The sequence below is a fragment of the Astyanax mexicanus genome, chromosome 11 (assembly GCF_023375975.1).
Source record: "Astyanax mexicanus isolate ESR-SI-001 chromosome 11, AstMex3_surface, whole genome shotgun sequence".
NCBI classification, from domain to species: domain Eukaryota; kingdom Metazoa; phylum Chordata; class Actinopteri; order Characiformes; family Acestrorhamphidae; genus Astyanax; species Astyanax mexicanus.
In genome coordinates, this window is record NC_064418.1 from 26,206,438 (window position 1) to 26,223,541 (window position 17,104).

A 17,104-nucleotide genomic window follows, 5' to 3' on the forward strand; every position below is an offset into this window, starting at 1 on the left:
TATGAATGGGTTTTATATGTTATCATTGTCATTATCATTGTTTTATCACACACACAAACACCTATAAAGCACTTAATTTGGGTTAACATTAAATGAGTAAACCACAGCTGCATTAACAACATGTTTGATGAGATTTAGTTTTCGTAAAAACAGTACTGACCTGTTCCAAAGGAGATGATGTTGACGCGGAGTGAACGATCCAGTGAGTTGAGAACCTTTATAGCGAGTCTGCGTGCGTTCAGCGTGGCCTCTCCTCTCATGGACTCTGATGTGTCCAGTAGAATGACCACATCACTCACACTAGAAACACCAGTGGACTCAAAGTCTGGATAAAACACCAACATGCAGGCCTGCACAGGTAAAGCAGTGTTATTTTATAGATATTTTTTGATATAGACTGACCACAGAATAATCCCATTCACATTCAGTATCATCAAATTCACTATTTTCTATCATTTTACCTCACTATCTTTATCTGGATGCTTCTCCACCCACATCCTGGGCATGTGAATCTGAGACAGAGTGAAGCTGAGCTGAAAGCCATCAGTGTTTAGAGTCTGCTCTGGCTTTGTGCTGACTACGGCCTTACAGTCTGTCCTCTAGGAGAAAGACACGACAATTTCCAGCTCATTCCATTATATACAGAAAACATCACGACTGAATGATATTTTATTAACTGTGAAAAAAACAACATTATATTTATATTATACAAACTAATTAAAATTTTGATACTAAACAAACAAAAAATTACATACCTTTATTTGAATACGATGGGAACACTCAAGATCTTTGATCTCATATGGCATCTCAATGGACATGCTCAGAGAAAACTCCCTACAAAAGAAGGAAGGAAAAAAACAGACAGGAAAAAAGATTTCAGTCATGGGTTTTCTATAAAAAATGTGATCTATGAATGTCCACAATACAATTCTTACCCTGATGGCTGGAGCTCATTTACGCACACCTTCTCAACAGACATCTGCAACACACAAACACACTCTCGTCATCAGGGTTAGTTCATCCAAAAAACATGAATTTTAAAAGAGGACACTTAACTGTGTGTTAATATACCAGGTTATACATCTTCTAAAAGAGATTATTAAAAAATATTAAGTACCAACTGTCCTGCTGTACCTGGGTTCTCTGATTGAGAGCAGCACTTTGCTGCCATGGTGCTACACTGCCTGGCAGAGAGAAGAGGATGCTGCCTGCTCTCACAACCAGCTCAGTGACGAAGGTCACTTTGATCAGCACTGTGGCACCAGGGGGGAGATTTCCCACGCTGATGGTGAAGACATCCTGAACACACACACACACACAAACAGGGAAAAGAAAAGAATGGAAATGGAAATCACAATTTCTGTTTATTTCTATGTGTGTATTATTATTCTTCCAATATGTCAAATTTAGCAAAAACAAAAGCATTCCAATTAGCAGATGTGAGTTCTTTGTAAAGGATCTGTAGTCATTTTCAAATTAATATTTCAAAATAATAGCTAAAACAGAGATTTTTGCATTAATGCCTTAATATCTGTCCTGTTGTGCTTTGGTCAACCATGTGCACTTTGGGTTTACATAAGTCAGGCATTTATGCAATTGACACTTCACATATATATTTGTCTGTTATGCTGCAAAGATGATTGTCATATAGAGTTATGTTTATGTGTATGTACATACAGAGAAAAGTCAAAGAATTCAGACAGAATGCAGCGGCACCCTTAATGAGCCATACTCAAAATCCTTCAACATAGTATTAACACATTTTTTGTGCTGAAATACATAATTTGATAATACATTTAAGACAAAAAAGTTAAATGACATTTTGCATGTGCGCTTGAAGTAAATAGATGCTCTTGAACTTTAGTTACACTGTAAAAATTCCGACTTAGCAAAGTTTATGACACACTTTGCTGAATAGCCCACCTGCACTCTCCCGCAGCTTTCTGAGATACAGAATACTGTTGTGCACTTTGCCCACCATGCTTGTAGAATGGATGAAACAGGACATGCCTTGCGTCTGCAGATAAATCACTTTTTCCACCATTATCCAGGCTCAAAGTAGCTCCACACTTCATTGGTACATTCCAGAGAGCCCTTAAATTTTAAACGAGGCATTTAGAGCTTTAAAAGTGCATAAGAAGTTTATTAAAAGCCACTGTTTACATCCCATAGTTTAGGTAAATCTCAGGGTGCCGCCATTTTAAATTTAAGTAACAATAAGTCAACTGGCAGGATATTTAAGCAGATTGCAAAATTAATTCCTTGAAAATGCATGAATTCCAGATAAAAAATTCTGTTTTATGTCTATATTAGAATGCAAAGAACCAACAACAGATTACAAAACCAGTGCTTAAACTGATTTACTATTCGTGCTCAATGGCTGATTTATTGTAACTTAAATTTAAGATGCCGGTGCCCTGAGCTTGAACAACACTATGGGATGTAAACAGTGTTTTTTAATAAGCTTCTTGTGCAGTTTCAAAGTTCTAAATGTAAGTGGTCTCCAGATTCTACCAATGAGGTGTGGAGCTACTTTGAGCCTGGATAACGGTGGAAAAAGTGATTCACAAAATTCTGGATCTCAGAAAGCTGGGGGAGAGCGAAGGTGGGCTATTCAACAGTTCAACAGAGTTCTCCTTTAAGTTTCAAACATTTCCAAGTTTTAAAAAATGTGTACAGAACAAGAACAGAAACATACAGGTGCATCCTGGTCCATCAGGTACGCTCCATGGCCTTTCTCAATAGCCTGCCTGTATTCTTTACGAGCCTGCTCCTTCTCTTTAACCTGAGAGAGATGGAGAGAAAGAGTGTGAGAGAGAGACAGTGAGCAAAAGGGAGAAAGTGCAACATATATGGAGAGTAGAGTAATAAGACACTTTAGGATAAACCAACTGTAGAACAACATGGAGAAGTGTGTTGATTTTGATCACCTTTCCAATAACATGCTTTCCATTAATGAAGGCCTCAAAGCCACACACTGCAGCTGTCTCTTCTAAAGGAAAGACGTACTTTGCCTCAATGGGGACTGTGCTGTTGTTGGTGTACGTCTGGAAAATGATAACCTGTTGAAGGAAAGAAAAAAAGTTCCATATCAAAATATAATAAGAGGATATATTTATTTAACACTATTACTGCTACTACTCTGCTATACCTGAGACAAGAGGTCCATCAGCTTACACCTCACATGGACAGCCTGTAGTGGGAGTGTCTGACCACTGCTGTCCAACAAACCAGCAGTGACCTCCTCCAGAGGGTTCTTTGTCATTTCCAAACTCTCTGTGTCATCAATGGACACTAGGGAGTCAAAAACAGACATAGTCAAAGAAAGACATGGTCAAGTCTGAGATCTGGACAAAATGACTGAAATGATGAATAGGATATATACTCACAGAGTTCAGCGCTTACGGTAGAGTTTACGAGCTCTACAGACGTGTCAACATGAGGCTGAAAGCTCTTCATCTGGTCCTCCTCCAGAGTATACCGAACTACATATTTTATCCTGACCTGGTCTGTGTTATACACCACATATTCATCATCCTGTAACGTGCACACCCACACACAAGCACACAAACACATTGTGTTAACCTAAGCTCTACACAGATCTTCAAAGATCTTTCTCCCACAAACAAATGTTTTGGGTCAGAGTCACCTCAAAGTCAGTGTGTGTATTTTGGGTTTGTTGAACTCCATGCACGCTGCTGTAGCCCTCAGGAGCTCTGGTCAGAGTGATGTCTCTCCAGTGCAGGTCCTTACACTGACCCAGAGCAACATCACACACCAGCAGCAGCCGGGAGCCATCCATCTCACTGGGTTTGGAGTATTTGATAGAAGTGCTGGAATACAAAACAGACACTTGAGGACTGATAGATTGAATGCAAAAGACATGTACAGACATGCTCATTTTCAGTTATAGTCTGGTTCTGGTCCCAAGAGATTTCATGACTTTGTTTCATGTCTTCTGAGTCATGATCTTCTGTAATTATGATCCAACCTGGTCTAAGGAGATTTTGCTTCTAGGTACTTATTATTACAGTTCATTTATAGTTAATTTTGTGTTCCAAATAAAAAAAAAAAAGGAATCTGTCACTAGTCTGCATTTGCATTCTGCTTTACGGATAAGGTACCTCAAGGCTTACATTCACACAGCCAGAGTATTTAGCAGGGTAAAACTAAATTACTTAGTAGGAAAATGGCTGTTCGTTTTTTAGTGAATGCTCTCAGGTGGCTTACTGTGGCTGTTTTAAACTACAAATGATATTTAAAATAATAAATGACAACAAAAGGATTTAATGATTAAAACAGTAAGGAATTTTCCCACCAATAATTAGTGCTAGAGGAGTTGAGGAATGTGAGATCTCAGCAATGTTGAAGATGACATGAAACACAACTGCCCTTTCAGATGTGTCAACATAGTGAACACCATAAGCTTATTTCCTTTTCGAGTTCAGTAAAACCAAACCCTACTATTTATGAAAATATGCATACATCTCTGACCCCTCTTATTCATTACAGGATTTGTATATGATTTCAATTCAATACCCTTTTTGTACAATCCAGGGAATGTTTCCTCATGGTTTTCTAGCTCACTGGTCTATTTGCATACTAAAAACACATAATGGGGAAAGAGGAGGGGCACCACAGGCACTGTCAAAGGCAGAGGGGAGAAGGGAGAAGATTTGAAGATGGATCAGGTAAAAATGGAATAAACACATGTATAACACAAGTAAAAACTGGTGAGGGGATTGGAGGTAGACTGTATAAGTGGAATTTGAAATTGGTAAGTAAATATACCTGTTATTTTCAAGTTATGCTTACTTAATGCACTTATGGATTACAGCTAGGCAGCCAACCATTGTATAAAACGTATAAAACTGAATTCACAGGGAAGGAAGGAAGCCCTTTTGGATAAGACTGCACCCTGATGGTGAGTTAGTGGTGGGGGCATGATGTGCATTTTGCAAAAAAAAAAAAATGATAAAAGGAAACCCATAGAGAAGGTGCATGGGCTAATATGGTGCCATATTACTTAGGTTAAATATTTTATCGAACAAGTTAAAAAGTGTAAATTGGCATTTAAAAGTAATTTCTGAGTTATTGAGCGCACCTGAATGTAAGCCGCACCCACTAATTAAAAAAAAAAGAAAATTTAAAAAAGAATTTGTACATATACCTGATTATAAGCCAGAGCTGTCCATATTATACCCAATCACATCATAAAAAAGTATTTTAGTATCACTAACAATGTTGTAATTCTGTGTGTAAAAAACTGTGTGGGATGTGCACCGCAATTCCGTAAAGAAGCGGCTATTTTTACTTGCTTTTAGTGTGAAGAAAGGTGCCGCCATGTTACTCTAACGTAATCAGTTTGGATGCCCACACAGGACAAAGTCTGACAAAGACGTGGTCCACACAAAGAGCAAAGCGATTTTAAAATGTTCATTAGTACAAACATTATCAACTACAAAATCTTACATGAATTGTTGTTTTTTATTGAAAAAAAGCTTAATTATATATTTTTTAAGCTAAATGTTTTGGTGGCATGAAGCTTCTTAGCCTGCATCATTTTATAAGCCGCAGTGTTTAAAGTAGCAGCTTATAGCCCGGAAATTGCAATAAGTTGCATAAATTACCAAAAGATGCTTGAATTTAAAGTGCAAGTTCAATGTCTGGAAAGTTCTCCCACACCGCTGCTCTGCACATGCTCACTGAATAACTTGTGTTAAATTGTGTAGTTTGCAAGTGTATTTAGTTACAGAATTGTTTCATACACAATAAGACTTTTACTAAAATATCATGAATTAAAGCATAAGGATATTATGAAATAATTACATTTACTAATGTTATTTAAGAAAGTAGTGACGTTTGAATATTAAAAGGGGGATGTGATTGTTTGTGTTTGTGTGTTTGTCATTCTCCACACCTTTAAGTCTGGCTAAATGCTAAAGCTCAGCTTGCTGAAAGTAAACTCTCCAAAGTAGAAGATCACCAGAAAAGACTCTAGGCACTTCATGCTCTTCTGAAAAATCAATGATTTGCAACATAAATATTAAAGGACAATTCTTGTTTAAAGACAAGAAAAAACACTAACCACAGGGAGTCACTGAAGTAGATTCCACTTCCCAGATTCCCAACGTCTGTTCTTTCAATCCCATGCTGTTCTACTCCAACCCTGGGCAGCATCAGGCCCCTGTACACAGAAACAGATCCACTTAATTTAGCCACAACATGTATGTGTGCATGTGTGTGTGCAGGTGTATGCATATGAGTGTAAAGGACTCTCACCGTGACAGGATTCCCATAAAACTGCTGGGGCGAGATGAATGGAGGAGGGGCTTAATGTTGCCTATTTCCTCTTTAAACATATGTACCTCCGCCCCTCTGCTCACACGCAGTATCTGCTGAATTTTGACTGGCCTGTTTGACAATTAAACACAAATAAACTACAGTGCAAATACATGTGAGGATAAAAATTTACAATATACAATAAATGTTCAGTATATTGTGCACATACTGCACGTACCTATCCTGCAAAAGCTGTGAGACAGACTGAAACTCTGGGCTTTGGGGCGGCACCTGGTCAATACTGCACCTGAGTGCACGATACTTGCCCAGAGAGGATGGAGAGGGGTTTCCCAACGTCGCCTCACTCATATTCAGAATATCTCGGATCAGCTACAGGTGTAAAGAGGACTATGTGAATGTGACATGATATGATGCAGTTGGTGAAATGGTGTGATTTTTTTTCATATTTATTACCTGACATAGGTCCAGTTTCTGAGATATAAGCTTTTGTTTTGAGTCAGGGTCCACCATTACAAGCGGTAACAGGGTCTTAACCTCGTCCAGCAGAGCCTTCACCTCAACCTCCCCCTCACGCTTCTGTGCCTGCAGCAGCAAACCCTCCACTCTGCTGACCTGTAAACACACACATGTACACATGCACATACAAATACACACAAAATGGCATATGACACTAAAACACTCAGTGATTTAAGACAGGTAACATGAATCACTTTTAAAAAAGTAAAATGCAGACATGAGAGTTGCCACACTACTCACATCGTTAAGACTGATGCTGGAGACAGGAACAGTCAGAATGCTGTTGAGTGACCCAAGGGCTTCTGTCCAGATCAGTTCCACAAAGGTGCCCACTTCCTGTGTGACTGTACTGCAGTTCAACTTCTCCTCCAACAAAAGCTGCCAATTACAGAGTACACAATTTGTTACGCAATCAAATGTTAAACTAGTATAAGTTAACTGGTATCAAATTAGCAGTACGGTATACACTATGGCTTGTTTATTGCCAATTGAATTGAACCTTTCCAAAAATTACAAGTCACCGAAACATACAATAAACTGCAGGCCAGATGTTTAAAAACAGGTATCCATTGAGTAGTTGCAACATTGTCGTCTTAAAATTGTTTAAAACAAATAAAAACACACTAATGGCACTCAAGCCGCTTGGCATAATGTTCTTTGGACTGAGAAGTTGGATAGGGGTCCCCTTAAATTGTGTATACAGCTAATCTTATTATTTCACTCAAAGGACATTATACAAAGGCCCTGTTATCAACTGGTTGAATTGTAAACACACCCAAAATAGATACAACCAAATCTCCTTCTGGCACAAATGAAACACTAGCAATACTAGCTGTTGCATGAGTGAATTTACATATTCCATCCCACACAGAAATCAGATTTTACTCTGACTAACTGGAGACTATTTGTCTACCAAGTGTAAAAGCATGTGGTTAAAATCTTATCTAAATACAATCCAGATATGAGTCACATGAAATGAACAGGTGAAAATTGGTTTCAACAGTCAAATATAGTGGTGGTATTGTAATGGAAAAGGGATGCTTTGCTGCTATAGAGTCTGGGTAACTTGAAACCATAACTTCTGCTCTATAGCAGAACATTCTGTAGGAGGATATTTGGTCATTTGTCTGTGATCTGAAGCTAAAGATAAAGCTAAATTGCAGCTGGGTCATACAGAAAGACAACCATCCAAAGCAAGTGCATCTCTCAACTGGGAGTTCATTTTTGTCACTAAAAGCAGCTGAACTAAAACAATTCTGCAAACATCAGTGCACCAGAATTTGTCATACTTAATATCTTAAATTAAAAAAGTAAAACATACAGAAATAAAAATAAAAAAAACGGTCCAACAAAATTTAACTCATGGTCACAGCCTTATGAGGTCTCAAGCCATATTTATTAAAGTTGCAAGCACAGTCATTTCACAAAAAAATAATATTACTGTTACTATCTAGCTTATGGTCATACTGCAAAAAAAAATCACTGACCTGCTGCAGGCCACGGGAAGCCAGCTTTTCAGCAACTGGAGGAAGAGTTTGCTTCTGTGTAAAACCTTTTCCAATGAGCTCTTCACGCCATATCAGGTACACCTCCACAGCTTCTTCAGAGCTGGAGCTCTGCAGCTGCTTATCCTTTTCTGCAGTTTTCTTGAAGAGAAAATCAATGACATCCAATTAAAGCAGCATTCATTTCTTATCACCTTTATCCTACAGTTAACTTTCTAAGACCACTACACACTCTGCAGTTTATTAAAGAAACAGTCAGAAATCAACATATATGATAAACAAAATGAAAAGCCAGAATAAAAAGCTATATTTTATTAATAAATTATGGCAAATCAAAGGTTTAACCAATCTGTGCTATTCGTAAAGAGACTTTTTATTCCTACAAAATATTTTTAACAATATTATTTCTTCAGAAGCAGCAGTGTTGTAATCTAAGAATTTATTATGCAGCTGCATAATATGCTTTTACATGGTAACAAATACAGTAACAACATTATTAACATTATGAATGTCTGAGGGTAAGGGTGATTTCGGATTCAGGAGTGCTCACCACCGTCTCATGCAAGACAGACTTCACAATACGATACTGCTGTCCTTTCTCTCCTCTTGCACTCTGAAGCTCCAGGACTGACCAAACCTTAGATGCAGCCTTTAACATAAAAAACACAATAAGATAGAACATTTTTTCTGATAAATTTACTCATTATGCAGTGCAAATAGTGGCTATGTCTAGGGCTGAACGATTTTGGAAAATAATCTAATTGCAATTTTTTATCTATAAATTGCGACTGCGATTTAAAATGCGATTTTTTTTGTCTTCTCAAGTATTTTTCAACAACAGAAGCAATAAATCAATCTGTTTAATAATAAACAATGTCAGATTTATTTAAAGCACAGATAACAATAAAGCAAAAAAAATCTATGCTTTTCCTTTTCACCATTTTTTTTTATAGAAAAATAAATACATAAATAGCTTTTCCTTTTCAACATTTTTTTTAATTAGGAAAAACAATAGATTGTTACCTTACTTTAACTTACTGCTCTCCAGCTAGTAACATCATGAAAAATTAAAGTGCAAAAAACATAAAGAGAATCTGCTTTAACCAACTCGTTATTTTCTGTATTTGAAGATGCAGCACTGGTCGTTGGCATTTTAGCCTTGCAAATACCACACAAGGCTTTGTGGTGTTTTTTTAAATGCTGAAAAAGGTTTGTAGTGTTACTTCGCGTCGTAGCAACAGTAGCAAGGCACGTTTAGCACAGTACCTGACGTTGAGCAGCATCTTCTTTTTTAAAGCCAAAGTAATTCTACACAACTGATGTTTTCCTTCGAGCCTGAAGCCATTGTGCAACAAGGGCGTTTTCACACCTGTAGTTCTAGTTCTAGTTTCTAATGAGTTTGTTTACTTGGAGCGTTTTCTCGCTCTGTTCGGTCTGGTTTCCCACAGGCATAAATGTAAACGCACCAAAATGCGCATCAATAAACCACGCGAGCAGCCTGTGTCCTCTGATTGGTCAGAGCTGTCTGAACCGGGAGTACATTAAATATAAATATACGAAAAAAGTAAATACAGCGAGATGTTGTGTTCCAGCGCAAATATCTGTGCTTTAACACTGAACGCTGAAACACTGCACTTTCAAACACAGTGTTTCTGCGTGCAGCGCAGATTTATACATAATAAACAGAGTTACGCGGCTGTGAGCTATGAATGCAGCGCAGATTTATACATAATAAACAGAGCAGTGAATGCAGCGCGTGCCTGTTTGTTCACAGCTGTGGTAATTAGCGTTATCTGGCTAATATATTAGTTTAAACTATGCTTGCTTTATCAGCAGTTTAGCTCAAATAAATGGCTTATATTTAATAGGTGGATCCGATCGAGACCGGATCACGTTCTCACCACAAGCGAACCGCTCCAGAGTTCGTTTGGTACCTAGAGGAGGTGGTCTCGGTCCGGTTCTTTTGATCCGCACCCGAGTGCGATTACTGTTTTTACACCTGCTCAATCGAACCGCACTAAAGTTACAAACGGACTAGAGTTCGTTTTAACCGGACCAAATAGTGCTGGTGTGAAAACGCCCTAAAGTGCGCCGTGTTGACTTCGCTTCTCCACCTCCCTGCCTTCTGCTCGGGTATGCTCCGCTCGTCCTCGGCTTGGCTCGCTCCCAAGTCACGTGACCAGTCAAATCGCAGCCAGTGCGGTTAGAGAATCGCGTTTTAAAATATCGCAAAATTATCGCAAATGCAATTAATCGTTCAGCCCTAGCTATGTCTACCTTTTAAGTTTACTATTCTTCTTTAAATGGCTAATTTCTTAGTGGTGTTGATGCATTTATTGAAATAAATTTGCAACATTATTATAATGTTTTGGTTTATATCACAAACTACAGTTTTGACCAAGCACACATCTAAAAAGGAATATATAGCAAATTTTAGTAACATTTATTGTTACTTAGATAAGACAAGCATGTAATACATTCTTCGTAGGGGTGTAACGATAGAGGTATTTGGATTTGTAAGGTATTGTGGGAACTGTGATGGTTTAACATATTGCTATGGTAACTATAATCTTGTATGTCCAGCCCACCCTCCTGCTGCCACATGTAGAGAGAGTGACTCATGCAAGAGTTTATTCTTTAACTGTTCTGTTTTAAATATACTGTATATGCCTGACAATAAAAATAAGCATTACAGCAACATGATCTTTACACAGAATTATTTTTAACTTATGAAAACAACAATGATTTGTTGTTAATTAAACAATACATGTTAGGACACGGAAATTTTCATTTCCACGTTCTGATATGTAATATTCCCAATGTAAGCATGCCTGCTTCTTTATTTATTCAAGAAACAGAGTAAAATGAGTTACAGATGCAAGTCACAGTGTCAGAAAATATAGCATATGAGATAAGATAAGGGTTATACAATCCATATACTGTAGGCTAACTGAGTTCTAAACTATTTTGTGAGTGTAAAGTACAATTTTAATAATTTGGATGCACCAATAAACTCACCTTGTGAAAAATGGTATATTTAGCAACTTGGAAATGCAAAGGAAATTCCGGTACATCAAGATCATTTTCCTTGCATAATCTGGTTGATATCTGATTACTGGACTTCAGTTCAGCTGGAAACAGGGTGGACAACTTCATACCTTTGTGAACATAAGAACAATAGTGCACACAGTGCGTCAGTGTCAGGCTTAAAAACTGCTAATGCAAGATACACAAGCAGATGTTTTCTACACAGTAGGCCATTCTGACACATGCATAGGACACCCAGAGCCATACACGCCCAATGATAACACATAACAATCAAGCTGTGACAGTTACAAACTACTGAGAGCTCTCCTGAACAGGTATCCTCCCTCTTTTTATCTCTACAGCTGAGAAACTGCTGAACACATCACGTTTAAAAAATGTCAGATGTGTAGCAACCCTCTTTACATGTCTGTTTGAGAGAGGAGGGGTGTTTGCATAAAGGAAAGCTGTGTAATGCTGTAATACCTGGGTGTGGCGGTGGTGGGTGTGTGACATCGGACGGCTCTGGCTTTAAGCCGTGCTCTTCTGCAGGCAGGAGGAGTCCTTTCTCCAGGCTGCTCCACACAAACTGCAGCCCAACCACAGGGATCTGGTGCTTCTGGGCACTTCTTAATCTGTTACTGCTGAGGTCCTCCAGGCTGCTCGTCACCACAAAAGAACACTGCACAGAACACACAGCTGTCTGTGTACTGAGGATTCATCAGAGCTCAGTTTATCTCCGAGCTCTCACATAAAAATTATCCTACCGAAGAACATACTTCGACTGCCTTTTAAAAAAATATGTCTATGTCTATATAAAGTTTAAGAAATAAAGTTGAAGGCAAAATATGAAAATAATAATAAAAAAACATTTACAACCTAATGAGAATGAGCTAATTTTTATATACATATATTTTTAATTAGTGGCTCATTATTTGAGCAGTAAGCAATCAAATCAATTTTCTCAGTAAAACAGTAATAGAATAAATACAAAAACATCTATGCAAAAACTAGTATTTTTTTAATTTCCCTAAACGTTGTGTTCATTATTATTGATATAGTTAGTTAGTTTGTCAGTTAGTTAACTTAGTTAGTTAACACTAATTAGCTAGATAGCTAGTTCTCTAGATAGTTTGTTAGCTACACAGTTAGTTAGCTAGATAGCTACTTAGCTAAACAGTTATCGAGTTAGCTAGCTAGCTAGTTAACTTACTAGATTACTAGTTTGTTAGCTAGATAGCTAATTAAATAGTTAGTTAGCTAGATAACATTAGTAGTTAACTAGTTAGTTAGCTAGATAACGTTAGTTAGCTAGATAGTTAACTAGATAGTTAGTCAGCTAGATAATGTTAGTTAACTAAATAGTTAGTCAGCTAACGTTAGCTAGTTCTGTAGATATTTCGTTATCTAGGCAGCTAGTTAGCTAGATAGCTACTTAGCTAGACAATTATCTAGTTAGTTAGCTAGTTAGTTGACTAAATAGTTAGTTAGCTAGATAGTTAATAGCTAAGTTAGATAGTTAGTTAGCTAACGTTAGGTAACGTAGGTTAGTTAACTAGATAATTAGTTAACTAACAGTTAGTTAGCCAAATAACGGTAACTTTAGTTAACTAAATAGTTAGCTAAATAGTTAGTTCGCAAAATAACGTTAGTTTTTTTTACTAGATAGTTAACTAGATAGTTAGTTAGATAGATAATTTTAGTTAACAAGATAGTTAACATTATCTAGCTAATTATAGTTCTAGGTAAATAACTAACAAATCTTCTTTGGTTTTGCTCCAAAAATTAATTTTGGTGCACCCAATTTCTGGGGACAACGGATGAAAAATAGCCTTTAGGCAAATTTTGGTGCATTTACAGTAATGGTAATTAATGTACACTGTCCCTGTTAAATAAACTATTAAATAAAAAATAAACAATAAAAATGTATTTTACATGTGTGTAACATATCAATATTGTAAACATTTTGTACCTGGATATTGCATTTACCCCCATATTATCTGCTTTAAGTTACTGTATTATAGGTAATTGCAGAGGAGTTGTAACAGCACAGCACAGTGTATTTCAACCACAAGAATATTTCCCATATCATATAAAAAATGACCGTCAGTAGACCAGGAGAAAAAGACAACACCTACCTTTTGGTTGACTACGTATGAAATGTTTCCTCCATAATCTATTATAGCTGACATCAGTCTCTTCTTCTCTTTATAGGGGAGTTTCTTCAGGTCCAGAACCACAGAGCAGCCCTCAAATACAGCCATGATCACTGAAGGAGATAAGTAAATACAGCAGGGGAGAGAGGGACTGATAAAAAAATCAGAAGCAGAAACAAAACCTGATCCGATCTGAGAGGAGGAGAGGAGAAGGGAGGGGAGGGACTACCAGGAAGGAGGAAGTAACAGTCCTGAATATGGTATTTAATCTGTAACCGAACTCTGTCAGTAAACTTAGTGAGAAGATGACTCAGATGCAGTTAGTCAGTAAGTTTATCGTTACAGAAAGGTTTTAAATAGCCCACAGCATAAACCCCCATAAACCCATAAAGCTAAAATCTAACAACACTAACGGCGTTAAAATTGTTTATACTGGGAATAAAGACTCTTACTAACCTCGTACTGCAGCGAGTATTAATCAGAAGTCGTATGTCTGTGCTGGTGGCGGTAAAGGTGCAGAAAGCTTTCAGACTAAAAGCCTGAACAACACTTCCCGGACAGGACACGCCCCCCCCGCAGACAACGCCCCCTCCGCACGCGCGCCTCTGTCTCCATCTAGTGGTTAGGGAACGACAGGGCTTTCCCTTTTCTTTTTTATTTCTGTTTCTGAAAAATGGCAACATCCTCCGAACTAACTTTATAAATCATAAAAAATTTAGATTTTTTGCAATTTACAAAACATAAATGATACTATGATATGTGGAACAAGTCAGTAGAATATTTAAATATGATTTACTTGAAGCTACTTGATGTTATATTTCTTATACATCTGTATTAATTGCTTTATTTATTTTATAGAATCTTTTAATAACACTGGTGCTTCTTGGTGTGGTTTCAACAAATGTGTATTTGTTTGTTTGTTGAGATTGATCAATGTATATATTCACACTGATTTTGGGTGACCTTGTTCCACTCCTGACACAAAAAATTAAGCAGTTCAGCTTTTTTTGTTTGATGGCTTGTGACCAGCTTACATCTTGCATAATTACATTCAAAGGTTTTTCGATGGGATTCAGGTCTGGAGATTAACCGGCGACTTTTTTGAATGTCAGTCAGCAACTGCAGGATGACATTGAGTGACCTATAAAAAGAATGGCAGCTGGGGTGAGGTGCATGGAAATAACAGTTCAAAACAATCTCTTAGAGGCAGGACTGAAGCTAGAAAAAGTTTGCAAAAAAGATCATAAGAATTAGACAATAGAGGACTGGAGTAAGGTCCAATTTTCAGCTTTGCTCAACACCTGGCCATCAAATATTTAGATGTAGAGAGACTGCAGAGGTGTACAAGCCTAAGTATCTTGCACCCACTGTGAAATTTGGTGAAAGATTGTTGATGATCTGGGGATGCTTCAGCAAGGCTGGAATTGGGCAGTTTGGTCTTTGTGAATTACACTCTGAGGACTGTCTTTAACAGCAGGACAATGCTCAATTTGTCACAGCTAGATCAATAAAGGTGTGGATGAAGGACCACAAGATCAAGACAGTGTCATGGCCAGCCCATCTCCAGGTGTGAACACCATTGAAAACCTCTGGAATGTAATCAAGAGGAAAATAGATGGTCACAAGCCAACAAACAAAGCTGCTTGAATTTTTGAACCAGGAGTGGCCTAAAGTCAGTCATGTGAAAGACTGGTGGAGAGCATGCCAAGATGCATGAAAGCTGTGATTGAAAATCATGGTTACTCTACCAATTATTGATTCTGAACTCTTCCTTAGATAAAACTTTAGTATTGTTGTTTAGTATGGTTTTCTTGGCAAGTTTATTAATTAATTTGACCATTTCTCATTTTCTGCAAATAAATGCTCTTAATTACAATGTCGTCAGTAGTTTATAGAATGTTAATTGTGGTGTACACATACCTATAGATACCTATAGTACTTAAATACTCGTGGAATGTTTTGTACAAATGTTTATTTGTTTATTTAAGGACAACAGTCAAAAAAGACAGAGTGTGAAAGGTTGCTCTGTGATAACAAAAGAAGTTTTGACAAGATATGACGCAACATTTCAACAACCATCTCTAAAGTGTTAAACTGATTATACTGATTTTACGCTACTGAAGTCACAAGTCTGAATACACAAAAGATAGCATCACATTCATTCTGTATAGCTGAATACTGAGACTGTATTCATTTAAAATACACAGGATATTAAAATATTATGACATGATTTGAAACATACAAAGTTTTGTAGGTATTTGTCTTCTTCCTCTCTATATGACATTGTATTATGTGACACAGACTTATGAATCTGTAAATATTTTTTGCCCACTCTACATCACTACAACAAACTTAAATGCAGCCATTAAAATGTTATTTTTGATTACCTCAGCAAAATATGACTGATGACTATGTAATCTTTCAGTTTAAACCTAAGGGGTTTAACAACAATTATGCATTAACCCTTTTGGGATTTTTCCCCTTAGGGACCGTTTGGAAACTTCTTCCAAATGATTAGTCAATAATACAGAGGGAAGCATGACCTTTAATCTCTTTACCTGTGTCACAATGACTATTCAGGATTTTGAAATTTAAGTGTTTTAGCTGCACATTTATTGCCTTGCCATCTCTGAGGAGGATTGGGAAACCTTGGGAACTGAGATGTTCTCAGATGTTATCAGGATTCCTTTTCTGTGTTGGGAAAAACAGAAAATTATGAGCTTAGTTTCAAGAATATAAATTACAGGACAACCAGCCATGAGTGACAAGTTCATAATCTCAACTCAGTATGGCCTACATATTCCTGTTCCACAAGGTTTAAAGTTGCATACAGACCAGGAGACCTTTTTCTATCCTTTTTTTTTTCTTGGCTAAAGATTCACTCAAAGATATATAAATAATATGTAGACTGACTCTGTGAAAAGATAGATTCCATCCAAGAGTTTCATCATCTTAAGTGATGTTTTATTGTTTGTTGTAAAGGACACTGTATGCAAAAACATATAACAGAAGCAACATTACAGAACAGACAGACAGTTTATTGATCCTGAGGTAAATTTAGGAAAACAAATATGGCACTGTGCAAATACTTGTACCTGACTGTCAACTAAGAAAAGCAATGCATTATCCTGCCAGTACATGTTTTGTTTCTGCTACAACAGATCTAATTTAATTTTACCACAAGCCGTTTGTGGTAGGGTGAGAAAAAAACTGAACATTACTTAGCATATTCTATCAAACTCAAAGACAACAAAATTTAAATGCCCAGAACTGTGTACTTCCAAACTAAAAAGAAACAATACAGCAGCTTCCAATTCCCAAGTCGAATTCATTAGTTTAGTATGTATACAGTTATGTAACTGCTGGGAATTCAGATAATTCTGGCCTGGATATGTCACTCAAATAATCTGAGAGAACTGGTTGTCTTAAAACTTAACGAAATGTTTACTGTTAAACAAACAGTTAACAAACATATATAAGCTCAGACCCATTTCTGAATATTGACACTACATTCAAAATTAAATCAGATTAAATCAGAAAAAAACAGTTTTTTCAGTTTAGTTTCATGTGGGAACATGACTGTAAATATTTGAAGGGTAA

General features: G+C 37.1%; 1 protein-coding gene across 2 annotated transcripts in view; it reads right to left on the reverse strand.

Annotated features, from left to right (window-relative positions):
- Positions 1-14,077, reverse strand: part of parp4 (poly (ADP-ribose) polymerase family, member 4) — a 32,820-nt gene extending 18,743 nt beyond the window's left edge. For both annotated transcript variants that reach the window (XM_049484752.1, XM_049484751.1), the window contains exons 1-21: positions 13,961-14,077; positions 13,487-13,617; positions 11,835-12,030; positions 11,343-11,482; positions 8,875-8,973; positions 8,307-8,465; positions 7,060-7,197; positions 6,757-6,915; positions 6,521-6,672; positions 6,283-6,414; positions 6,089-6,187; positions 3,650-3,833; positions 3,390-3,537; positions 3,152-3,294; positions 2,931-3,062; positions 2,699-2,785; positions 1,135-1,299; positions 936-979; positions 756-834; positions 462-599; positions 161-350 (exon numbers count right to left, since the gene is read on the reverse strand). In XM_049484752.1, coding sequence (XP_049340709.1) covers positions 161-350; positions 462-599; positions 756-834; positions 936-979; positions 1,135-1,299; positions 2,699-2,785; positions 2,931-3,062; positions 3,152-3,294; positions 3,390-3,537; positions 3,650-3,833; positions 6,089-6,187; positions 6,283-6,414; positions 6,521-6,672; positions 6,757-6,915; positions 7,060-7,197; positions 8,307-8,465; positions 8,875-8,973; positions 11,343-11,482; positions 11,835-12,030; positions 13,487-13,612 — 2,710 coding nt within the window. In that variant the 5' untranslated portion in view covers positions 13,613-13,617; positions 13,961-14,077. The remainder of the gene's footprint in view (positions 1-160; positions 351-461; positions 600-755; positions 835-935; positions 980-1,134; positions 1,300-2,698; positions 2,786-2,930; positions 3,063-3,151; positions 3,295-3,389; positions 3,538-3,649; positions 3,834-6,088; positions 6,188-6,282; positions 6,415-6,520; positions 6,673-6,756; positions 6,916-7,059; positions 7,198-8,306; positions 8,466-8,874; positions 8,974-11,342; positions 11,483-11,834; positions 12,031-13,486; positions 13,618-13,960) is intronic.
- Between the last annotated feature and the right edge of the window lie 3,027 nt (positions 14,078-17,104).